The sequence below is a fragment of the Strongylocentrotus purpuratus genome, unplaced genomic scaffold (genome assembly GCF_000002235.5).
Source record: "Strongylocentrotus purpuratus isolate Spur 01 unplaced genomic scaffold, Spur_5.0 spur5_scaffold_18, whole genome shotgun sequence".
Lineage (NCBI taxonomy): Eukaryota > Metazoa > Echinodermata > Echinoidea > Camarodonta > Strongylocentrotidae > Strongylocentrotus > Strongylocentrotus purpuratus.
In genome coordinates, this window is record NW_022145603.1 from 10,918,504 (window position 1) to 10,944,920 (window position 26,417).

Genomic DNA, 26,417 nt, shown 5'->3' on the forward strand with positions numbered 1-26,417 from the left:
AGCATTCAAATTGTTTTCGGTAAATGAAAAATCCACCTGAGATGTGTGTTGGAATGAATGAAATGTAATCATAATACGGGAAATTCCGACTTCTTATGAGTGTCTCTTGAGGTCCACATCACGACGGGGTCTTGAGGATATCGCAGAGTTCTTGAGGCGAGACATTCCCGCCAGTGATCACCACCACCACCTTCTTGCCCTCGATGTCGGGCACCTTACCGAAGAGAACCGCTCCAAAGGCTGCAGCCCCCGCTGGCTCCACCACCAACCCGGCGTGATAGAGACGAGAGACCGCCGCGATGATTTCTTCCTCACTGAGTAGGAGAATATCTTCTACGTATTCTTCAACGTGGCGAAATGCATTCGAACCTATTTTTTAGAAGAAAACAATAAACAGCCGGTATTGACTTAGGTACGTGGAGGTGTCGTGGTATAGTGGTTAATTCACTTGGTACTCAATCTAAGGGTCGAGGGTTCGAATCACAGCCCGGTACCCACGTCCTAATTTGGCAAGACTTTAAACCACAATTGCCACTCTCCGCGCGTACCTGGCAATTCCTGTGTAATAAAGATCGAAAGATCTGCAAGAAGAACAGCATTGATGCTGATGAGGGTTCCTTGGGTAAACAATAATTATTTATTTTTAATTTTACTCAAGAAATATAGTCCGCGTTAATCAGTTTATTCAAAGAAAATCCGAGAAACTTTATTTGAAATTTGCCTTACACACGAATGGTCCTACCATGGTCCTAAACTGACCTACCGCGTGAAGGGCTAAGGGCATGACTAAATTACCATAAACCTATAAGTTAAAGGTAAACACCGGTTTCGGAAACGCCTCCTCTCGAAAAATGAAATGGAAGCTCTTATTACCAATCGTGTGAAAGAATATGTTTTGAATATTACATGATGATAACAAATTTGCCGGGAAACCACCTACTAATTGATATATTTGGTAAATTAGTTTATCTATTGGTATGTGAGAGATAAAAACGCACGTCTCGCGCACGCGTGTGCGTAGTCCCGTATACATATTTCTGTGTACAGTGGCAACAGTACTTGTAACTTTATGAAGACTGGGCCAAATTTCTTATCATTTTGATGATTCCAACCTTGCAGTAATATAGATGATCAACTTTTTCTGATCCATTTCACAACGTTTCTTTCACAATGCAATCGCATGACCATAACTGGTCTTTATCTTTAACTCTAACCGTTACCCTGCAAGGATAATAGCTAAGAGGAATAGTTTGAAGGACCGATAGGATGAAAACGTTTCCCGAGGTTCATTGTGAAAACCACCGATGTTTGAACCCCAAATGGCCACACAAACTTGACACAATCATGGAAGAGGCGGTATGAAGACTTACCTGCAAACGGAGGGGATAGTCCTGAGGCGATAGAGCGTACATTCGGATCTTGTGCTGGTTTCCCTGACTGTTTGCTCTTGTACATGCAACAAGCTGGTGGAGATAATTATAAATAACATTTTCAAATCAATTAGGTGGATTCCAGAGGTGGCCTTGAGGTCCAAATGTTCTGTCCCTTCCCCTACTAGGAAAAAGACCAACAATACCCGAGAAACAATGGAGAGGAGAAAAACACATGCAGATAAGTTTACATTAATTATCTTCTAAAACTCAGTTATCTAACTAATTATTTAAAAAAAGTGGAAGTTTTCTACAAAATCATTACAAAACATGACGTTTTGGTCACCTTTCCGAACGGTAGCAACCACACTAAAACTACCTATACCTTCATAGAAAGCGACATGCCCAACACACGATTTGTTGGAAACAAATTGGTGTTCGAAATCTATCATGCAGATGCGCATCACACCTCAACAGAAACGTCGCGTATAGTGGAAACAAATAATAATAATAATAATAATAATACTAATATGTCTTGTTTACCCAGGGTAGCCTCATCAGTATTAATACTGTTCTCCCTGAGGGCCCTGCAATCATATTATTACCCCGGTCATCGGATTCAGGCTTACCCGCACACAATGTATGCACATTCTCCACTCCCTGGGGAGCATTCCAGCCATTGCATCATTTTTACAAGCGCACACTTGCTAATCTAAGCACATTAGCTTTCGGGGTGGAGAGTGGCAAATGTAGATCAATGTCTTGCCAAAGGACATTAGTGCCGCGGTGGGACTTGAACCGCGGACCTTGTGATCCACAGTCCGGTGACATATCCACTCGTCTACGACACCTATACTAATGACGTTCAAACCGTGAGTTGTCGTACGATGCTCTACTATAGTACCTTGTTCGGGTTCTACCCCATAGATCCTTGTATGAGATTTCCCTGAAAGTTTCACAGCAGCGGCTATTCCAGCCAGTAAACCTCCTCCCCCACAGCATACGACGATGACATCAGGATCTGGCACCTCTTCAAGAATCTCTAAACCTGTGCTGAAATGATTGGGAAGTATGAAAACCTTCAGCAGAAGAAAGGACATTCGTTTTAGGAGCTGTGGTACTTTAACAACTGCCTGTCGATGGCCACGGTGAAAAGGGCATTATGTAAACTAATTTGTCTTGTCTATTTTTGTTTTTGTTTGGTAATGTTAAAAAAAAATTGCCTACATTGTAATAAGTTTGTATGAGGTCAACTTAAAAGTGTAATATGGAGCTGGTAGTTATATTTTGTACGTCCCCCCCCCCCCCCCCACCAGTTCCAAGTACAAGTACAGTCGAACAAACATGAGAAGAAAAAATATATATTTGGATCGATTAAGACGGAGTTATCTCCTAGCTCTCAAAAGACATTTTATTTCAATGTAATATCCAAAGTAATATCGTTATCTAAAAATTCACCAATGAAAAAGGAGCAACTGAGGTGTTCCCATATTAATGCTTTAAAGGGCAGAGAAAATTATTGAAACATATGAGAGACAGGGAGAGACGCGGAGAGAGAGAGAGAGAGAGAGAAGAAAGAGAGAGAGAGAGAGAAGAAGAAAGAGAGAGAGGGAGAGTGAGAGAGAGAGAGAGAGAGAGAGAGAGGGGGGGGGGTGGCAGGGGAGATTGGGAATGGAAGGTAGCACATAAGGACCAAATCCTCCCTACATCGATATCCATAATAATTCATATCATTTTAATCCCATTAGTAAGATGCGCCCCCTCCACCTCCAATTTGATGCCTACAAGGGCCCCCTTCCGATGGCTAGACCCACGCTACGCCACCAATGACAGTTACCTTCCGTGTCCACAGATGAGATGGAAATCATCGAAGGGATGTAGATAATGCATCCCTTCATTGGTTACGTAACGATCAACGGTAGGCTGGAGCTCTCTGGCTGGCACGCGCTCAACTTCAGTTCCATAACCCTGAAATTAAGTTAAGTGAAAAGTTAAACAAATAATACTTTAGAGGGTATGACGTAAAAGTAAACTGTCTTTGACGCATGCGTCAATTTGTGCAGGGAACATAAAGTGACTGCAAAATGTGTAGGGTTCAAACACATCTTTGAATCACTGGCGTATGGTGCTAATAATTGTCTTCATAATCTTTATTATCGACTTTAGCGTCGCTAATAATAGACGCAATCTAAATGACGCTACGGGTGCAACGCGGGGAAAATGCTTTAAAGGTACTATGTCCCTTTTGCAGCCAACCTCAAATGCTGTAGAACTTTGCAGGAATTATGAATATGTCATGTATGTCCTATCTGTGAAATTTAAACGTTAGCCGTGTCCTCATATTCAAATTATGCAAGGAAACCCGTTTACTTGCTAGACTTCACTGTCAGACACTATTGAGTGACTGACTGGCTTTTTTTCTTCTTTGGTAATAACATACATGAAAAGAGTTGTAAAGGGTACATGAGCATTTGTCTACATCAATAACCCACTTGTGATGGCCAAGATTAAACTGATTGAATCTTTGCGCAGCATAAAACGTATAACCATTCGGTACAATTGTCTGAAAATCAAGACTATTACTTTTGGGCTCTATAGCCCCAAAGTCGATTTGACAACTAATAGTCGTTATTTTCCCACTTGAAGACATTTTCAAGCCCCACCTTTTTTAGGGAAGTTCTAAATTAGTATTATCTTTCAAATGCAGTTGGAATTTAACTTTTTCATTTTTTGGCCTGCAAATGGGACATTGTACCTTTAACATTCCGCTTATATACCTTCATGATCTCCTCCCTGACTCGTGGGGCAGTTTCGGGCATGAGGACCCTGGCCTTCAGGCCTCGTTGCTGCATAGCAAAGGAGAAGGCCTTCCCATAGTTCCCTGCTGACATGGTAATTACTTCCTGTTGCACGGATTCAGGGATGTGAGCCAGTTGATTAGCAAGACCTCTGACTTTGAACGACCCTGGTCAAGGAAGGAAATGTGACAAACTAACAAAACCTCAAAATATTTCAAAAATCATCCTCAGGGCAATTCCAATATACATGATTGTATTGCCTTCAGAAAATTATGTTCTTATTACCTAATAATAATATTTTAGCACAACATGTTTATCATCATTATTATGTAAAAATAATTATGTTATTGAAAAGTTTGCACACTTCAAAAGATGAAGGAGAAGACGTTTGAAATGGGGAAAGGTTGAATTCTCGAATTCTTTGTAATAGTGTTATTTTTTCTTTCATGAGCTATAATTGGTAGTTATTGAAATGACGATACAAAGTTGCAGTACTTTAGTTCAATGGGACATTGACAGAAACGTGAAACTGAATTTTTTCCAAGAATTCCACGAACATTTTGCACGATTGCTAGCCTAGGCGTTAAAAACGTATCTGAACAATAAATCATGTACCCCCTGTACTTTAATTTTGAATTTTGTTTAGTAATAACTTAAATTTATCATGGATGGAATGTAAACTCATACATCGTGTGAAGGAAATGAGAAACCATCAAGATGATGGAGGTTAATTGAGCCTCGGCGATCTTAAGAATATTTTACCCTCTACTAGTTCAGAAGATATTTTCTGAACATACCTATTTTGGTACGTATAACGGGGAACGATCGGTACGAGACCATTCAAACTTCCCTACGCCATCCGTGATCGGAACCCACCTGTTGTCTGTGTATTTTCCAGCTTCAGACTAAGGTCGCAGGCAAGATCAAGTCTCATCCATTCTTGAGCATTGTGCGCCATTGGAGTTCGTACGCAGAGGGCGCTCTCCTGTACGACCTTGTAGGCCTTCTGGATGTCTTCCATTGTGGCCAAAGGACAGTTGGGGTCATACTTCTGCATGTTGGACTTCTAGCCTGGATAAACAATAAATCAACTTTGTTACTTTCTTCGCAACACATCAAATTTATCCTCACAGGCACGATGTATAGTTACAGTCTGCCAGTATAGTGAAAAAGAAATATATTACTTAATTACCAGCATTATACTGATGGTCCACTGGAAATAGACTTTCGGTGTATTTTCTGTCAACAATATATACCATGCACGTGTATGGCCCAATGAGATGAGGTATAGCCCAAATAACGATGTCCAAATTCGGATGGGATGTAATTTTCCTATAATGTACCCATGGCAGTTGTTATCAACATTAATTTTGGTACTACCTACCAACCGAAATTTAACAAAAATGATATGAATATATTTTAAATAGTAAAACACTGGAGGTCAGAACACTGGCAAATAGGCTATTGCATTGGCGAGCCAAAGTACTTTACATGCTTAATGAGGATATCATACCATATAATATACAGGTTTACACCAAAGTAATATTACTTTATTATCCTAATATAAATAGGAAAAATGCAACTGCCCCCTCCCCTGCCGGATTTATAAATCATTATAGAAAACATACTGGACTGTTCCCTTCATGTTGACTTATTTACATTTTCTATCATATTTTTGTTGAGTTTTAATTCATTGATTTATTTGTTTTGTGAAGTGCTTTGATCAATTATGAATTGGATATAGCGCTATAAATGAAACAATTTATTACTAGTCTTGTTTGGCTAGCTGTACGTGCTTACCTGAATATAATAGTAGGACTATATATAACTGCGGCAAGGCCGGGATTCGTGCATGCTTGCTTGACTCACCATAATGACCTTTTCATACTTTGCTTAACTATATAGCAGTAAAAAAAAAAAAACTTGCTTAAAATGTGTACTTGCTTGTCTTCATTGTGTTTACCTGACTATAGTAGGCATATACTTTGCATGAATAAAATTGTTGTTCAACTATATGTACTTGAATTCCAAGACTATTATATTCACCAAAGTACGTGTATATAATACTTACAATGATGTCAGGGCCGTTAATGTCCGTATAATAGTCAACCGGTATGAAAAATATGCAGCTGTTTTTGTTGTAGACAAAGTTGATATTACTTAATTCTGCAATAAACCTTCACAACTATTCAGCCATTGAATGCTGAAACCGTCAGTGTATTGTTTTGTGTCTGTGTCTGGGAATCTAACACGCATGCATGCATGCATGGCTTTCTATATAGCTGTCATCAAAACTGTGGCAAACTATCCGGCGGATCCAAAGTCTATTGAGTTTGATGGCGGTTATATGCATATTAGTCTGAAATGTGCACGACTGAGGCATATCGGTGGGCATCGATCGAAGGGGCGCCTTTTTGCAGCGATTTAAAGGGGGGGGGGGGGGGTCACATATGTTAATAAGGAGGGGCGAGGGCAGCGCCACCACTTACACAAACAAATAAACTAGCAAAAAATCAATTCTTAAACAAAGAATCTAATCATAAAAAACAGCAAAAGGAACAAAATTAGGATAAAGTCCTGGAACGTTCACAACTCCTAGTATAAGGTATAAGGGGGCTTGGAAGTGCAGAAACAAAATTAATTAAGCGGTATATGTGTCCATTTTCAGGCACAATTTCAATTTCCAGTCATTTCTAGGATGTATTAATTGTCATTTTGACCCTGGCCTGGGAGTTGCGACCATATGAGTTGGGCGTGATCAGTTGTATTGCGGTTTTGTACACGTGTGTCGAACGAGTGCTTTTATTGGTCAAAGGTCAGATTTCATCTAATGAATATTCATCAGTTGAATGAAGATTTATGAACATTTGTCTTTTATTCAATAACTTTAGTTCTAGCCTAGTCTTCTAATACTAATTAAATGTAATAAAATATGAAATTTATGTATTATATTATATTAATTTGATTTACAAAGACATTAATCTAGAATTATTCTATTGTCTTTTATTAACTAGAATAGATTGGGATCAGTAGCACTTGGAGGTTGGGCTTCAATTATCTGCGGAAAAGCCGGGAAAAAGGTGACCATGTTTTATGGTATTACTACTAAGTTCGAAAAGAAAAACGTAAAGTGAAATAGTTATTTGCTTGCTAAATTTGATAGCTACAGTGGATCGTATTTTCTTGAAGAAAACCATCCTTATATTGGCGAACGGCCGTTCTTTTTGCAGGTAAGCGTTACTAGGGAAAGATATTGTGTGAGTATACGTGTGTGTATGCCATAGCCATTGGCATGGCAGTGATGTGTGCTTTTGTGCGGTACTGCTGCAGCTGTCCGCCGTACCCTATCTCACGGGTGTACGCCCAATGTCCCTCGCCTGACGCCTTTGCCTTGGTGACCTCCAGCGCGAGCGTATAGCGCTCGCCGCCGTCCGTTACGGGCACGGGCTTGCATGATTTATGAAATGTGATCACTAACACCTGAACACTACGCCTTACTTGGCATGTATTTGCCTGTTTGGAGAGCCATGTATGCAAAAGACACAGCCCTGGAATTGCTCTTTCCCCCAGTTACTACTCGCGCACTCAGTTATTTTGTGTGCTAAAATCCTTCCCATGCCATAGACCTAAAGTCTAGACTAGTCGAGATTGCATTGCACATGTGCATTGCAAAATTGGTCAATGTTTTTTTGGCACTTGTTCAGAAACCTATCCAAAATTTGACCCGTAACTCCGGCGTGGAGATACCCTACTAGTACTAGACCTACTACTAGTACTAAAACATAGAGTAGGTCTAAAGGAGCCCGTAATCGGCCAGCTCCAGTTTTCGGCCGATTGGTTGGATACAAGGTAAAATCACTCTAAAATACATCGCATAATAGCATAACACATATCCCACACATACCATACCATGCCAGTGTCACTGAAGAACCACATTTGCAATGGAAAATATATCCTAAAATATCACATTTTAGCGATGTAATCGCCGGTCCCGCTACCCAAATCTGAAAAATCGAGTATCTTACGCGTGTCTGTAAGAAATATGGGTACCATAAAATGAGCTTTATTTCAAGTATTTTTCAGATTTAAAGCCCGATTTTGTGCTAGTCGCAAGCTCAAAAGTATGTCATCGCATGTATTAAATCAATGCAGCCGCACACCGCGACGCACACACGATATCTCTGTCTAATTCAGATTCCAACTTCCGATCACCGCTGTGCCTGTCTTCGGCCAGGCGAGCACCAGGGAGCTCCGGCGTGGGATACCTGCTCCGCCCGCTTGTGCTGTACATCAGCGCGGAAACGCACGGCGCGCGCGAGCGCTTCCTATTGACTTTGTACATGCGGCCGTAAACTGAAACGCTCGGCCGATAACGGGCTCTTAAACAGTGAAAATTGAAATGAATATTGTCATGGCAATTCGTGATTTTTTTCTGGGATTCTTTTTTTGTTTAAATAATAATAATATTTGCTTCATGATTTGAACAAGAAATGATAATAAATAGGAAGTAAAGAGTCCTAAAAATAGGATTTTGTCTTAAGTGGCCGAAAACGGGCTCCTTTAGACTAGATCTACCCAAAATGAAGTAAATACGGTATTCATTAAATGTCCAAATAAAGATCATGAGTTAAAAGTCGTTATGTTTATTACCTATTATTATCCCAGTATAGCTTGGAAAAGCTGCTTCAGGGATTACCTCATCAAGTATCAAGTACCTGTTTTGTGTCAACTTTCTTGTTATTTTTGGAGTATTTTTCGGTAAAACATTGATATTATTATAGGCCTACATTTTTTCACAGGTTTCACGGCAAACCGCTGCACCATACATACCGATTGTAGGTTGCGGGCGGGCGCGCGCCTGTGTGAAGTTATCTACCGTAATGTCTCAGATCCTCATTACGGTAGATAACTTCACACAGGTGCGCGCCCGCCCGCAACCCACCAACGGTATGCACTTGTATTGTGCAGCAGTAAACTTTTGATTTACGCCAGAATCTGGCAAAAAGTTTGCCCCTGATTTTCTTCATATACATGTAGATCTAGACATCTATCTAGGCTTTAAAAATTCAAGTTTGATTTACAAAAAAATGTAATTGAAAAGAAAATGGATCAAATTTTCTTAAAATATTACTTTTAAAATCATTTTAAAACATCAAACTATATTTATAAGGACTTACTTTATGCAGGCCATTAAAAAAAAAACATGTTTAGCGTCCCCGCCCGCTTTCTTTTTGGGGGCCGCCTCCTATTTTTATTTATTTTTTAAAATTTGTTTAATTTTTTTTTTTTTAAAGAAAAAAAACATGAAAAACACTGCTAAAACGGATCTATTTCTGATTCTGTCAGGGAAAATGTACCAGGCGGCCATTTTGAGCGTCCATTTTGAAGTAAAAGAAGGAAAAAAGGGCCTCCTCCTTCCTATTTTTCAAAAAAAAAGGACGCTAAACATGTTTTTTAAAAATATTTGGCCTTTAAATCTGTCCATTTTTCTTTTATTAAATACTGCGTGAGTCGTGGGATGAGATCGGTAAAAAAAGAAAAGAAAAAACGATGCCGGAGTAGGCCTACTGATGATATCGATTTGCTTACCTTCCATGTGTTCCTTGCCTTCCATGTGCACGTGTTCCTGATGATAATGAGCTATCATGCGATACACATTTCAAATCTCTAACCTCTCACCAAAGTTTGCAATGTTGGTTAAGCTGGAAACAGGGGATTAAGATATGAATGATTCAAAATATCCCATGTTTTTCTTCTGACAAGCGCTTTGAATAGAGCAAAATACTGATGCAAAATACAGGTAGGCTGTTGATTTAACTTGGAATCTGTGGGCGTTTCTTAGAAGTTTGGTTGGTGTGCAACTGTGCATCTTGTGTTTATATTTTCTAAAGGCCAGTCGTGATGTACATGTGTCCAGTGTACATGTAAATAAGAGTTGAATTAAATGAATTGATTGACGTTAGAGCTGTTTTGCATGGTGTAACATCCCACATCATTGATACTGGTACATGTATCTTATCTGACAGATATTTTACATTTAATTCTCAATTTAGAATCATTATCAAGTAAAGCTCTGTTATAACAAGGTATTTGACAAATCGTATCCCAAAATAGTTCTTGTGGTGCTATTTAAGGACCAATTAGTAAACAAAAACCTCATATTTAAAACCAATGAAGCAGATAAAGTAGTATCCTTGCCAAATTGGCCAAATTGTATCCCAAAATAGTCTATTTGGTGCTATTTAAGGTCCAATTAGTAAACAAAGAATCTATAATTTAAAACCAATAAAACAGATAAAGTAATCTCTGTTGCTAATTTTAGTCTAATTGTGCTACTTTTAGACCTCTAGATGTCCATTTGTTAGTTTTTGTAATCTTGGGCAAAGTATTCTAAAGCACTACATGTTGGCAAAATCCACAGAGTAAACAGCTTTAAGTCATAAGTTACATAAACAATTTTGTAAGCAGATTTTCACCCTTGATCAAATATTGTATCTGAAGTATTTCAAAGAACTGAATCAGCATTAAATAACCACCGTCACGATTGGCCTTTGATAAACGCCCGGAAGTCCAGCAGCAAATAATGACCAATGATGGACGGTGTTGGACAGAGTATTTGGACTGCAAGTCACTGCAGGCAGATAGTAGAATTGTAAGCTTCCGATTGTCATGGAAACACAGACTTATCTTATCAATGCTTCTCAAAAGCAGGTCAGCGGCAAGATAGGGGATGCCGAAAGAGCTTAAATAGAACCCCCAAATCCTATCTTGTCAGAAACTAACTCCATCTTCATCCAGCTAACGTCTTTGACCAATCTCGTCAATCGAATCTGGATACCTATCAACTGTTCAAAGACTGTATCTCACACAACGATTCCATCTTGTTTGAGCTTGAATTAGTCAACACAATTTCATCTTTTGACAACTCAAGGATAGAAGCTTTGACATACTTTGTCTTTGGTATTGTCTCCTGGGTATAAAGTCTAGTAGCGCAGTCACAATGCCTTGCTTTGACGATAACGGTCCTATCTGCGCCCCACTTGATGGAGAGCATTCCTCTGGTTCAGGCGGTGTCGTAGATGTCACAGACGAAGCGTTTGCTATGGTGAGCATTAATTTTCTGGCTAAGGAGTATTTTGCGGTATCAAACGGCCGCGGCGTGAAGGCTCAAACGTTGCTATATTTGTACAAATTGTGCAGAACGTTGCTTGTCATTGGTATGAACATGTATTGTACATATACATGTACATGGATGGTGCAAAATGGCTGTATCTTTTTGGGCAAAAACATCTACCAGTAATTCTTGTCCATGTGTAATGTACATGTACATGTGTGTGTCTGTGTTTGATTTATGTGAGAGGTTTAAAACAAGCACATTGTTTGATGAGATTCCGAAGGATGATAACTGTAACATTTTACAGAGTTAGCATCGTTCTGGCTTAGTCTAACAGTAACTATGTACATTTCATATTTTCCTTCTATTTGATCAACATATTGTACACATTGATGGGCCTCTGCTTACACTCTCAGTCTCAGTGGTTGGATAACATGGATGGTTAATTTGCAGTTTAATCTGTATTTAATGTACTGTATGCGAGTGCCAAAACAACATTGCACACAAACTGTAGTCTTTATAATTTTCAAGGCTATCAAAGGTTCTGGCATTTTCATATCCAGATGTAAACACATCTACATGTATAGATGCTTTCATAATTTACTATTCTTAGTTACATTTTTAACTTGCATAGAGTTAGCAGGGAATAATACGCTGACGCTTTTACATGAAACATACTTGTATGAAATGTACATGTACCAGGAAATAACTCTATATTAATAACCTATATTTTGAGTGATGTACTCTGTGAAAGAGTATACATTACATGTGTAGCCTTGATGAATCTCTGTCATCAGCTTGTATCCAAACAAAATAAATATGTGTATGTATTGTAACTTGATACCAATTACCAGTTTTTTTAACCAGTACAAGTAACAATTCACATTGTATGAGCCTTGTATAGGACTACATGATTGAACCAACTCTTTATCATGTCTGCACCAAAGACATTTCCTGAAAGGATTTGTTTTTGTTTTAAAACCAGTAGCAACTTCTCAAACAGCTCCTGTTAACATGTTTAGCAGTATTGTCACAGAATTACAATTTACAAGACACCAAAAAGTGACAAATGGCGGTGACTTGTTGAATAAAAAAAAAAAAAAAAACCCCTCTCTGACTTGAGTCTGTTGGAAATGTTTTCTGTGTCACTGCAAAATCAAATTGTATTCTGCAGGTTAAATTCAATGGCAGATATTCGTAAAAAGAAACTGACTTTATCCAAGTTAAGAGTTAGTTCATTGTTTTATGGACCACCAAGTGTCAACGTGTCATCCCATAAAATTACCATAATTCCATATCTAATGAAGTATACAAAAACAATGTCATGAAATCCATTTTCATTTAAAGACTGGATTTATGTTTTGAAATTCATTTTGATACAGAGTTACAGTGAATGGTACGGAATACATATTTACATGTGTGGCACTCCATACATGTACAGTACATGTAAGTCAGTTGACATACTTCAACAGATTAAAGTTACATACATGTATAGTCCACCTTTACTTTTTTTCTTCATATTTACTATTAACCACAATTGTAAGACTTTTTGTCTCTTCTTTCTTTCTTCCTTCAGAAGTTGAACTTTATTTAACACTAAGCATTCCATAAATCAGTGGTTTACATTATAAATGGAAGAGTCTACTTTTATGCATGCAATAAGAATGTAACACTTTTTTTTGTCTCTCCTTCCTTTCTTCTCTTAGAAGTTGAATAATCTTCCCGCAAGCATGGCGTACTGCTCCATCGGTGAATTCTATGCCGGCAAGACGTTGATGATCACCGGTGCCACAGGCTTCATCGGTAAGGTGATGCTGGAGAAGCTCATGAGATGCTGCCCAGACATCAAGAAAGTCTTCCTCCTCATCAGGCCCAAGTCAGGCCAGAGGGCGGCTGCTCGTATCCAGGAGATCACTGCTGGCTTGGTGAGTCAAACTTGAAAGTCTTAAAGCCCCACTGCACTACTTATAGCTACTTGTGCCCTCTATATAGCAAACAATGCCAAATCGGTGCCTGTTGGTCCCCCATGATCCTCTTTTTCTTACGTTAATTGAGAACCGAGTTGATGAGATAGCCACCTGTCAGTGACCTCGCTGTGTGGTCACATCCCTCCTAGCCAAACTAGTGCAGATAAGCTTTAAAGTTTAAAGCCTGTCCGCACTAGTTTGGCGGGGAGGGATTAGACCTCCCTGCATAGTCACTGACAGGTGGTTATCTCATCAAATCAGCCCTCAATTAACATAAGAAAAAGGCGACCACTGGGGACCAACGGGCACCAATTAGGCATTGTTTGCTATATAGAGGGCGCAAGTAGCTTGAAGTTGTGCAGTTGGGCTTTAAGTTCAGTGGTTATGAATTAAATATACAGTACAAAATTATGTTTGTCAGAGTTTTATTCCATCTTCCGGGATTTTCAGACCAAAGCAAAAAAAAAATTGTATGGAGGAAAGCGGGAGCTGTGTTATTAATGAGGATCAAAACTTTCAAAAGCTTTAAGCTTTCTTGGTATTAAAAAAGAAAGAGGATTTAAATGTCATTTGACTTCCCAGAGCATTTGACAGTGATTGTCACTGCTTTACTTAGTCAAAGGAAGCAAGTTTTTGTCAAACAGTTGTACAAGATTCATATTTTCCTTCTATCAAATACAAATTTTCCCAAACATCTTCTTTACTTGTTACCCAATTAATTTTGAGAATGACAGATGGCAGGTTCATTCCTCTGAGAGGGCATTGTATTTCTGAAGTACTTTGACTTTATCAATGTCTGTACGAATACAGTCAAACCTGTCCATAAAGGCCACTCAAGGGAAACAAAAAAAAGTGTCCACGATACCAGGTTTGACTGTACAATGTAGCTGTGCTGCGTCACTTCTGCTTCTGAACGGTTGATATATTTTTCCTTCTTCCACAGTTATTCGACAAAGTGAGGGAAGCCCAGCCCAACTTCCAGTCCAAACTGATCGCCATCGATTGCGACCTGACAGAACCGGACCTTGCCTTGAAGGAAGAAGATATCAAGACGCTACAAGAGGAAACAGAGCTCGCGTTCCACGTCGCCGCCACCGTCAGATTCGATGAGAAATTATCGTAAGTACAAATTTAGACATGTACTTGCAAGCATCTTTTGTTGGATAACGAACAGAAGCAAATCTAAGTATGGACTACAAACTTGCATTCATCATGTACCGCATTGCAATCCTACAATTGACTGAGGAGTGCATTCGAAATTCCATTCTTTGTTAATCCTTGTTGTGTGTATGTGTGTGTGGGGGGGGGGGGGGGTAGTGGGCTTCTACAGGTATGACAACATTTCTTTTAGATTTTAGTTTGTAGATTAAAAGTTCATTAAATTGCTCTGATTGCTATGATTAATTTCGCGTTAGAAGAGGCTCCACACTAACTATTTCGGAAGGGGGCTCAGATTAAACCTTTTACAGTCTGTTCGCATAAGTCCTATGTAAAAAACTTTAAAATGGTACAGGCCTGGACTCATATTTTAGGTGTCCATGTGCCCCAGGTAGTGGCCAGCCCTGCATTATTAGATATCCTGTTTTAAAAAGCAGCTCTCTCTCACAAAACTCTGCTTGCCGGTATGTTGAAATTAACAGCACATGCAGTATTTCTTGACTTAGTTGAACAATCTTACTCAATGACAAGCATGACCTCTGCGATTTAAGTTTCAGTCGATGATCTTCAAGACTTCAAGTGCCCTGCTATTAAAAAACAAATACCGGTATGTACATTTGGGCGGACTCATCACAATAAGTGTTTGCCTATTTCAATTTCTTATCGCGCAAGCAGTATGAAAGAATGAGAAAAAAAAACATGGTCCGACTGTTATATCAGAATATCAGACAGATAATAGCGTCTAAAGATACCGAAGAAGCATTCTGAAGGAGCATGTAAGAATGACAGATCAAATGTCACTGACTTTGTATGTTACATGTACATGTGCAATATGTAAGAATGACAGATCAAATGTCACCGACTTTGTATGTTACATGTACATGTACAATATGTAAGAATGACAGATCAAATGTCACTGACTTTGTATGTTACATGTACATGTACAATATGTAAGAATGACAGATCAAATGTCACTGACTTTGTATGTTACATGTACATGTACAATATGTAAGAATGACAGATCAAATGTCACTGACTTTGTATGTTACATGTACATGTACAATATGTAAGAATGACAGATCAAATGTCACCGACTTTGTATGTTACATGTACATGTACAATATGTAAGAATGACAGATCAAATGTCACTGACTTTGTATGTTACATGTATATTTCCGGTAATCTGTTCGGTACTATTTGATTTTGTAAAAATAATCACCTAATTTTCCACAGCTTCCTTCCTGATTATTTAAGCTTCCTTCCTTGATTATTTAGGCTTGGTATTTATCAGACTAAAGGCTTACAAGTAGATGACTTGGATACGATGCAGCTGCGTTTTTATAAACGTGTTAATGAATGGCAACTAATTTCCTCCACATATTAACTGAGATCTGTCTTATAAGATTCACAAATTTGAAAACCTTTCAATTTCATGCATTTTCATATTCATGGACACATACACAATACATGCACAAAAAAGTGCTATGCAAAACAATTTGCCTTAATCCGGTAAATTGGTTTACTTTAAGCTTGGTTTAATATGGGTTACACCTTGATTTGTGATTTAAATGCATAAAAACATGAATTTTCATTTGGCAAGCTGACATTTCACGGCACTGTAGATATTTGGACATTTGAGGGTGTTTCAGGGTAGAAATAATGTCTATGTACATCTGGTTACTTTGACGACGTGCTGCAGGAATAACATGTTTCCAGCTGCATTCTTTGTCAAACATTAATTAGAACCTGCAAAAGCAAATATGTAACTCCAGAGTCCAATGTTGCTATTAGCATCGTGATATGGAGTGAAAAATGAATTTTATGGTATGGTCGTTTTGTACTGTCCAATTTTTAATAAATGACTTCATATGTTCATGAAAAAGATCTGGAAAGGGAACAGATGTTAATGTCCTGACAGCATGTACAAGTAGATATAAAGAGCTGTTGATAGCATTCGGTGTATTTGAATGTTAGTCATCTAGTTTAATGTGCAATAATGAAATACAGTAGAAGGATACTGCACTTTAGCCACAGCTAGTGTTTCAAATGTTTTGCAATCTTGACAAAGAGAAACCATCCTTACATAATTTATATTTGACTCCCTCCCCCCCAAAATACATCAATGCATCTACATATACATGTACATGTAGTTGTAATCCTCCTGTTATCTACTCTTTGCTTAATTCATCACACCCTCAAACGAAAGAAAAGATCTAATTTTATCCTGCATTATCAATCATTAACTGTTTTGGTCATCTAATACTGCACAAAGGCATGATTATTATATAAATACACCACTATTAAGGAGTCACCCAATATGCGGACACCGGTCTTCCGGCAAACAAGACCAGATTGGTTGTAGATAACATTTAAGGATACACGTACAGATACAGTACCACCAGCAAATGCAACTAGTAATGGTTAAGATTAAGTCTACATGTAGGTGAGGGTTTATCTGGTTCAGCTTCAAGATTGCACAATCAACCAGAGGATTAGAGTGGGTTTAAGTAGCCTGACCGTTGTGCTTTCGTTGCATTTTATAAAGCTGTGGAAGTCACTTTGTATACAATGACTTTGATTATGACTTTGATAGTGGACAAGAGTTATACAGTGAAACCTGTATCTAAAGACCACTCAAGGGAGACAAGAAAAGTGATCTCTATAGGCAGGGGGTCTTTATGTACAAGTTCCTTTGATACAGGTTTTAATGAAGAACCATATTCAAGGGAAACAATAAATGTTGTCTTAAAAGACAGTTGGTCTCTATACAGGTGGTTTCTAAATATGTACATTAAAACTGTCAGGAAGGAGTTTGTGAACATTGTACACATTTTAACAGGGAAGGGGAGGGGGGGGGGATGGGAATAATCATATTTCTTTCCCATAAATCATGATTTACTTGACTATTGACAAGAAATCAAATATTTGGAATGTACATGTATGTGACTTGAAAGCATGAATTTTGCAAATAAAAAGAGAATAAGCGTGCAAAAGAGCTGGCCAAAATATCATTGCCCAGTGCCTATAAAGTATATATATTAGTGATATAGAGTATAAAGTAGCACAATAGTATTAACCCAATTTTTCTCTTCCTTTCCCAACCCAGGCTATCCCTACACCTGAATGTATACGCCACCAAAAAGATCCTCCAACTGGCTCAAGGGATGAAGAAATTACTGGTAAATACATGTGTACATATTTTTTAATATTCCCCGTTTTAACATTTCTCAAACTTACATTGTCAGGGGGTGTTTCACAAAGATTCTAAAAGTCGAACTCAATCTAAGTTGGATTTAAATATTATGGAGAGCCATTTAAAGCCTTGAAGTAAAATATATTCAAAAGTGAAAATTCAAGTATTTTAGAATTTTTATAACTTCCACATCAAGAAAATGATATCTCCTTGATAATTGAAATAATGAATGATTTGAATCAACATGTTATGCCTTTTAAAATAACTTTTTACAAAATATTGTCATAGATGCTAATGCTAATGGCTTTCCATAACTTTTAAGTCCAACTTACAGATAAGTTCAACTTAGGATCTTTGTGAAACACCTCCCAGAACTGCAATATGATAGAAAGCAGTCTTTAATAGCCTGTAGCCCTGGGAAAAATTAAAGCATTGGAGTTTTTTTTAGCTCTGTAAAGCTTGAAAAGCGCTCTGGTAAAGAAAGCAAAAAGGGAGAAATACATTCAAATTTCTGTGCTGCTATCTTATTTTTTGAAAGCAATACAAAAGAAGCTCTGACGAAGGCTTTTTCTTTACAAGTGGTCACTTTTTACAGACCTGTGATCAATCTAAGGTGCATCTAATTTCATGTATCAGAGGAATATTTCATTGTGTTCCTTGTATATTTATATAATATTGGATGGATTTGAGTGTGATACAAAAATATATTGCTTGAGCTATGACAATATTGGACGAATTGCTCGAGCAATATATTCTTGTAACACACAAAAACAAGGTCATACAATATTATTATTATCTACTGATATCGGGCTGGCTAGCGAAATAACAAAATTTGACTTACATGTACCTCAGTAAATATGGCTTTGTTTTCCTGTGATATCGATATCGATAGTTGGAAGTTCCAGGATGACTGAGCAATACAAAAACAATATTGGTCAGTCATCTGGGTACTCCGCTAAAGATATTGAATACACTGATTTATTGTACCACTCGGAAGCCTAATTTATAGATAATAATAATGGATAATGAAGATATCGCACTGTGTTCGCAACGTATAAAACTTTCACTCCTCTTATTTTGCAGGTATTTCAACACGTCTCAACTGCCTATGCCAATTGCGACAGATCGAGGATAGAAGAAGTCGTCTACCCTCCTCCCGTCGACCCATACAAGATGTTGGATGCCGTAGAGTAAGTAACTCCTCTCTGACACCTTGTTTAACCATGAGCCAAACATTCCAAGACAATAAAAAAAAATACACGGGGGCTCAGGGCAACTGTGCCCCCGAAAATCAGAAAAGAGCCCCCATAAATTTGCATGGAGTTCATTGCAAAACAAATTTCAGAGTGTTATTTTATGCAGGCAAGCTTGAAAAGTAGCCCCCGAAAAATAAATATTAATTTTTTCCCTGTTCCAAGATATTTTTCTCGTTCAAATTGCATTATAAAACACGTTTGCATTCAAAATGGTAACTGCACGCACCAAAGTTCCTGGGAGTCTTTACTGAGCTCTTGTTATAGGATATAGAAATGTGATGCTGTTACACTTTACATCATAAATCAAACTCCACGTTTTTTCTCCACGATTTGTGAAACTGGAAACATTGTTAAAGATAAAAATCAGTTATGGACGTTGTGGAATCGATCAGAAAAGGTTGATCATCTAGCATATAAGTATAGGTGTGTACTGCAAGGTTCTGGAATCATCAAAATGATAAGAAATTTGGCCCAGTCTTGGTAAAGTTACAAGCACTGTACACAGAAAGATGTAAATGGGACTATGACACGTGCGCGACACATGCGTTTTATCTATCACGTCCCAATAGATAAACTAATTTACCAAATATATCAATAAGTAGGCGGCTTCTCTGCAAAATTTGTATCGTCACGTACTAGTCAAAATATATTCTTTCACATGATTGGTAATAAGAGTTTCCAAAACTGGTCTTTACCTTTAAACACATTCTTAATGTTGCAGATGGATGTCAGAAGACATGATCCAGACATTGACCCCCAAGCTCCTGGGGAAGAGACCAAACACATACACCTTCACTAAGGCTCTGGCGGAGTACGTTGTTATGGAGGAGGGCAAGGGCATGCCAATCTGCATCACAAGGCCGTCCATCGTCGGGGCATCTTGGAAGGAACCTTTCCCCGTAAGTCTATTAAAGTTTCATAACGATTGTCGTTGAGGGGAGGATGGAAGGAAAAGAGTTATGATGTTGGATGGTATCAAATCAAAATCCGGGGCCCTTATGCACCAGGGCCCTGTTGTAAAATGGTGACATATTCTTGTGTCCAAATATAATGCATGATTACAAACAAATCTTCTCACTTTTATCAAATGTGCAATATTCAACCTGCAAGAAAAATGAATTTTTCAGCATATCTGTATTATTCTTGTTTTGTTTTTATATCTTTCAGGGATGGATCGATAACTTCAATGGCCCAAGTGGAGTCTTTATTGCTGTAAGTAACCCATCATTTCAGAAAGAATATAGCATCTGCCTGTCCACCACTTGTATAGCAAATTTGGCCACATGCTGTTTATTCCACATTGGACTTAAATTCAAAAGAGCTTGACACTTGCTGCTCCATAGATCAATTGACTAATTTAACGCAGGTTTATCTAAATGTAATCATCAATGGATTAGTCAAACCAGGTTAACAGGTACAATGTCCAATTTGCAGGCCAAAAAATGAAAAGGTTAAATTCCAATGGCATTTGAAAAATAATACTAATTTGGAACTTCCCTCAAAACGAGAGGGCTTAAAAATAACAAGCATTAGTTGTCTAATTGACTAATAATAGGACACTGCTTACGTTTAAACGTCACAGATAGGACATACGTGATATATTCATAATTCCTGCAAAGTTCTACAGAATTTGATGTTGGCTGCAACTGGGACAAAGTACTTTTAAAGTCTGCGTGAATGAATATCAGCCAATATTTCTTCCAACTAGAAGCACTAATCTTCTATGCTTTCCTCCTGCTCTTCCTGTAAGTTGACAAAAAATCAGCAAGAAGTAATTGTTGGGAAATTTCTATTTCTTTCTTTCTTTTGGTTTGACCTTACAGTAAATTCACTCTTTAATTTAATTTGATAATACAGTCAGACCTGTTTTAGCAACCATCTGTATAGAAAGACCACCTGTCTACAAAGACAACTTTTTCCCCCCTTGAAAATGGTTTATCTTTGAAACATGTACTACACGAACCTGTACATAAGGAACATCTGCCTATAAAGACCACTTTTTTTAATCTCCCTTGAGTGGTCTTTATAGACAGGTTTCACTGTACTTTGAACTTGAAGCACTAACCTTCAACCATTTTCTAACCCTCCTGTAGGTCGGCAAAGGCTTGCTGAGGACGATGATCGGTGATGCGGACGCTGTCGTCGATATCTCTCCCGTTGATTTTGTAGTCAATGCAATGATCGGTGCAACGTGGCATACAGGTGTCCATAAGTAAGTGGATCAAAGTTCTCTCGTCAAAAATACTATTCAGATTCCAAAAATGGCGTAAAATCATTGAAAATAGTTAGAATGTGTATATTGGTTCCCAAGCATTGACGATATGACTTTCAGATTATATATATCATTTTTCATCTGTAAACGGCTATACTTCCGATGAAAGGGACATTAGATGGGGAGTACCCCAAGGCTCGTTATTGGGCCCTGTATTATTCTCAATATTTGTTGAATGCATATGTGGTTTCTAAATAGATATATCTTTAAACTCTGTTTGAATTGTTCTACTGTTGGTGATGATTTCAATTGAGGAGAGAGACTGTACCGAGTTTGGCAGCAGCAGAGGAGAAGGCTGCATTATCAGCTCCATGTATTCTGTTGTATAGTAGAAATCAGTGATGTTCTTGCAGCATTAATTCTATGTACATTTAGAATAAAGAATAAGACTGGTATCCCTTTTCAATATGTTCATTATACACAGACCTGCCAACATCCCAATCTACAACTTGGTCACCAGTCCTGTCAACCCAAACAGATGGGGAGACGTAGGTAAGTCAAACAAAAGCAATTTCTAAATGTTCTTTTACAGGAATTTAGAGGATTTAATGTTGAATTTATTCAGAGAATGTATTTCTGTCAAGAATTATGTATGTCATTGGTGTAGAATTTCATATTTTTGGATGTAAATGTTGCCTGTTTAGTGTCAGAACGGCGTTAACTCATTTACTTTAACAGAGATTTAATTCCCTCCTGGCTCTGAATTGAAATATTATTGAGTAACAGGAATTAATTCATAGGATTGTCTCATATGCACAACTGTCAGAAATTATATCACAGAAAAGAGAATGATAATGACCCAGCTAGTACTTTTTTTTATTCAGCTTGTTCAATTTGAATCTTAATCTTAATCTTGTGTATCTCTATTTCGTTATTCTTTTATCGTAGAAATCATCCCAGACCTCTACAACAGAATTCCCCTCGAGAAGGTGTTCAGACGACCCAGAGCAGCACTCACTAAATACCCGTAAGAACACATTACATCTATGTATTTATGTATTACTATGTTCACACAAAAAAGTATTTATCAGTTGTGTATCTTTTATGATTTATATAAAATACATTCGAAATACTTGTAATAAAAAGGGACAAAAAAGTTTGTTTAAAAATATTGTTATGACCAATAGAAATCACTTTTAATACAAAAAATATATAATAATGCACAGACTGGTCAAGAATAAAAAAAATTCAAAAAAATTCAAAAAAATTCAAAAAAAATTATAAAAGACATGGCGTCCGAATATTCGAGTATTCGCTTGTAAGCCTGGGAGTGTACTCGGGTACCTCATTACACTGTAGTGCACAGCCTTATCTTGTAGTTTTATGCTTCATCAACAGACTAGCCTTTGAATATGTCAACCTGGTGAGTGCTAAGATCCCAGCATACATCATGGATTGCGCTCTAAGGTTACAAGGAAAGAAACCTCAGTAAGTATTATGAAAGTACTCTGACGTATATGCACCAGTGATAGTGGCTTCAGGCTTAAACAGAAAGAGAGAGAGGGAGGGGGAGAGAGGAAGAAAGCAAGACAGAAACGGAGAAAGTGCGGCAGAAACAGAAAGAGAGAGAGAGAGAGAGAGGAAGAGGGAGAGAGAGAGAAAACACTTTGGGCCTTATGTCATCAAAATGTAGGGTTAGGGTTGAAATTTGTAATGACCTTTGTTGAATTTATTTCTTTTATAGGATATTCAAGGTAAATGTTGTAATAATAGATTTGTAGGTCTGTGATTGGTGATAAGTGTTATTGACTTTTTTTTGCAGGATGATGAAGGTAAACAGCAAGATCACCAAGATGGTGCACACTCTGAAGTACTTCACCAACAACACGTGGGAATGGACCAATCAGAACACTATAGCCCTCTCGGCGGCTATGAGCGAGGAGGATCGGAAGGTAGGTTTACCATCGGGACGGACCAGAGCCATCTATACACAGAGTTTGGCCAACTTGGTTTCACTGGGTCACAACATGGCGTATATTCTTTTGTTTTGTGCTTGCCCAACAACGCAGTGTAGTCGCCATATTGTGTCCAACTCGAACCGCCTTGGCCAAACTCTGTGTATAGACGGCTCTGATCGGGGCGACGGCACTCCTAATCTACCCCGTGAGCGAAAATATATCCTGCAATATCCAAGTCAAGTCATGGCACTTATTTCCTTAGGCAGGACATAAGTTTTCATGTGTCACTCTCCACCCACGTGTCCAAACTGTACCCTGTAGGATGCGAAGGTTGGCGTGGTTGGATTTGCATGTGTGCGCTTGTACAATGGCGCCTGGTAAGAATACTCCCCAGGGAGTGGAGAGTGTGTACTGTCATGGTCAGATTAGTAGTTGAATCCAATGCCCGAGATGATAATAATTATGACAATGTAAAGCCCTTAGAAAAGTAGTATTAAAGCCCATCTGCACTTGTTTGGCCAGGAGGGATTAGACCTCCCTGCATGGTCACTGACAGGTTGTTATCTCATCAAATCAGCTCTCATGAACATAAGAAAAAGGGGACCTTGGGGGACCAACGGGTACTGCATAGGCATTATTTGCTATATATAGAGGGCGCTAGTAGCTACAATTAGTGCAGTCCCGCTTTAAGTGCTATACAAATGTGACTATTTTGATTATTATTACTTTTGCAGGTGTACTTCACGGACGTGAGACCACTCCATTGGCCGACCTACCTAGAAGCCTACTGCCTTGGCACCAAGAAATACGTTCTTAAAGAAGACATGAATGACATCCCGGCAGCACGCAGCCATCTCAAAATGTAAGCACTCATATCAGTCATTATACTCCTGGGGGTGTTTCACAAAGATCCTAAGCCGAACTTAACTCTAAGTTGGACTTAGATATTACGGAAAGCCATTTGTAGCCTCAAAATAACATATATTCAAAAGCGAAAAATGAGTAATTTCAGGACTTTTTATAAATTCCACATCAAGAACATGAAATCTCCTTGATAATAGGAAACATTTTATGCCTCTTAAAATAACTTTTACAATATATTTTCATAGATGCTTTTCATAATTGTTTAGTCCAAATTAGAGATAAGTTCAATTTAGAATCTTTGTGAGACACCTTCTTGGAACATAATATTGAATAATGATGATTTAATGAGAAGGTTGAGTTCTGGGGAGAGCGTTATCATTCTTATTATGCAAGTGTGGAAGAACATCAGATGAGACATGTTCCCTGAAAAGCATGGCTCTTCAAATGCCTTCATATTCTTAATATGACATGTAACAGCTTAACTTCATCTTTAACTCTATGACACCCTTTTCATAAACTAATTTTGTCTGACCATATATTTACATGTGTAGATAAACAGCATCTGCTAAAATACTGACATGTCATTATGTGTGTTCTGAGCTAGAAGGATATTAACGTGCATCCTTTAAAGGTACTATGTCCCTTTTGCAGCCAACATCAAATTCTGTAGAACTTTGCAGGAATTATGAATATGTCATGTATGTCCTATCTGTGAAATTTAAACATTAGCAGTGTCCTAATATTCAAATTATGCAAGGAAACCGTTTACTTGCTAGACTGCACTGTCGGACACTATTGAGTGACCGACTGGCTTTTTTCTTCTTTGGTAATAACATACATAAAATGAGCTGTAAAGGGTTCACGAGCATAAGTCTACATCAATAACCCACTTCTTGTAATGGACAAAATTAAACTGATTTAATCTTTGCGCAGCATAAAACGTACGACCATTCGGTACAATGGTCTGAAAATCAGATTATTACATACAGGCTCTATAGCTCTTAGGTCGATTCGACAACTAATAGTCGTTATTTTCAAGCCCCCCCCCCCCCTTTTTTTTAAGGGAAGTTCTAATTTGTATTATCTTTCAAATGCCGTTTGAATTTAACCTTTTCTCATTTTTGGGGTCTGCATATGGGACATAGTACCTTTAAGACAGGGTTCATGCCCTTCTACATCAGGGACCCGTTTCACAAAGCCTTTTTTCAACGACAAATGACAAGAATCAGTGACAAATCTGCTGATAACCAATCAGAAGCAAGGATTTCAGTAGCTTATAACAGTAGCTTGTAACTTGTTATTGATAACAAGTTTTATGAAACAGGCCCCTGAACAGAAGATAATTTTCGTACCTTTTGGGTTTAATAAGATGATTGATTGCATTGCTGCTTTCTTGTCTTCCTTCAGGTTGCGTAACATCCGATGGACGTTCAACACCGTTCTCCTAGTCGTCTTCTGGCGCGTTCTCATCGCCCGCTCTCAGCTCGCCCGCAACCTCTGGGCATTCGTCATCAACATCTTCTTCAGATTCCTGCGCTACTGCCGCGTGACGAGCACCATCGCTCGCACCCATTGAGCGCGACCGACCCAACGAGGGCGCCACAACCGTGGTGCCAGTCTTTTGATGATTGGACGATCCCGCCATTTGTATAGCATGAACTGAAGCGGTGTTCGTCTTCTTTATTTCTGACGTGCAATGCTCCGTCGAGGGTCGATGGTACCTCGCTAGATGTTGTATACTTCTATATTTCCTGCACTGACTCTAGACGGCCAGTAAAGTGGCCACTGTAGACGTGTGGCATTTCTGAAGCAGTCCTACTACATGTATTAATTCGATGAGGTAGACCGATGGAGTGGTCGCTGTAGACTGTAGCCTTGATAGAGACATAGCCAATGTAGACAGGTGGCCTTTCTGAACAGGCTCTATCAATCATGTTACTTTCTCTAGAAAGATAATATTGGTGTTGGCTATTAGTAGACATACGGACACTGTAGAAGGGTGGCCTGTACAGAGCATTTAACACAAAGACAGGTTTGACTAATACATTTTTTTTCCTTCTTTTTGTTGAGTAAAGCTCCTCCATTTAAGATGAGGAGTGTTTGGAAGCTGGACCTAGACTGTTTCTAGACAAGTTTGTCAGGTTTAGCGTAGGGATCAAGCGCAAAGTACATACGTGCAACATATCTTGCACCTTAAAGGGTTATCATCTACATTACTATATTCTTTAGTCCTGACATACCGACACTTCTCTATTTATGTCTTCAAGTAATGACATGTAAATTATTCACTCGTGGGAGAGAAAAAAGTACAGTAAACTTACAATGATTCTCTCTATGCTCATGAAAATCACCATGATTTGAAAACTCAGGCACAAGAGCATGAGTCATGACTTGGATAATTTATGTGCATGCAAATTTCAAAGTTGATGATTATGTAAGCATTTTTCACTGGTGTGAATCTGTGGTCTGTGAAGTATATTTAAGATGCTAGACAGACAATCTTAGCTATGGTATTTATTTTTGTTTG

At 38.3% G+C, this 26,417-nt stretch overlaps 2 protein-coding genes across 4 annotated transcripts; one reads left to right on the forward strand and one right to left on the reverse strand.

Annotated features, from left to right (window-relative positions):
- On the reverse strand, nt 1–10,138 carry LOC115925516 (putative threonine dehydratase). The gene is made up of 7 exons (XM_030989536.1): nt 9,758–10,138; nt 5,045–5,239; nt 4,148–4,335; nt 3,208–3,338; nt 2,275–2,423; nt 1,371–1,463; nt 1–369 (listed from the first exon to the last, which is right to left on the reverse strand). The coding sequence occupies exons 2-7, from the start codon at nt 5,223–5,225 to the stop codon at nt 119–121; spliced, it is 993 nt and encodes a 330-aa protein (XP_030845396.1). The 5' UTR covers nt 5,226–5,239; nt 9,758–10,138; the 3' UTR covers nt 1–118.
- Nucleotides 7,191–26,301, forward strand: LOC115925419 (fatty acyl-CoA reductase 1-like). 3 transcript variants are annotated; one of them, XM_030989193.1, is made up of 14 exons: nt 7,191–7,398; nt 12,989–13,207; nt 14,193–14,368; nt 17,514–17,586; nt 18,684–18,790; nt 19,578–19,755; nt 20,024–20,068; nt 20,950–21,068; nt 21,553–21,620; nt 22,017–22,095; nt 22,467–22,556; nt 22,891–23,020; nt 23,761–23,888; nt 25,298–26,301. In XM_030989193.1, the coding sequence occupies exons 2-14, from the start codon at nt 13,013–13,015 to the stop codon at nt 25,464–25,466; spliced, it is 1,557 nt and encodes a 518-aa protein (XP_030845053.1). In that variant the 5' UTR covers nt 7,191–7,398; nt 12,989–13,012; the 3' UTR covers nt 25,467–26,301. The 3 variants fall into 3 exon arrangements, with proteins under 3 accessions (XP_030845053.1, XP_030845054.1, XP_030845052.1); XM_030989194.1 differs by having other exon boundaries at nt 12,992–13,207; XM_030989192.1 differs by lacking the exon at nt 7,191–7,398 and adding an exon at nt 10,822–11,273.
- The last annotated feature ends 116 nt before the right edge of the window (nt 26,302–26,417 follow it).

Excerpts from the sequence above, each read along its gene's own strand:
- LOC115925516 (XM_030989536.1), bottom strand. The coding sequence starts at position 5,225 with ATGCAGAAGTATGACCCCAACTGTCCTTTGGCCACAATGGAAGACATC. Across the intron at positions 4,336-5,044 it reads GGAAAATACACAGACAACAG|GGTCGTTCAAAGTCAGAGGT; the intron begins GTGGGTTCCGAT and ends TTCCTTGACCAG. Across the intron at positions 1,464-2,274 it reads TGGGGTAGAACCCGAACAAG|CTTGTTGCATGTACAAGAGC; the intron begins GTACTATAGTAG and ends TATCTCCACCAG.
- LOC115925419 (XM_030989192.1), top strand. The coding sequence starts at position 11,169 with ATGCCTTGCTTTGACGATAACGGTCCTATCTGCGCCCCACTTGATGGA. Across the intron at positions 14,369-17,513 it reads AGATTCGATGAGAAATTATC|GCTATCCCTACACCTGAATG; the intron begins GTAAGTACAAAT and ends TTCCCAACCCAG. Across the intron at positions 20,069-20,949 it reads CAAGTGGAGTCTTTATTGCT|GTCGGCAAAGGCTTGCTGAG; the intron begins GTAAGTAACCCA and ends ACCCTCCTGTAG.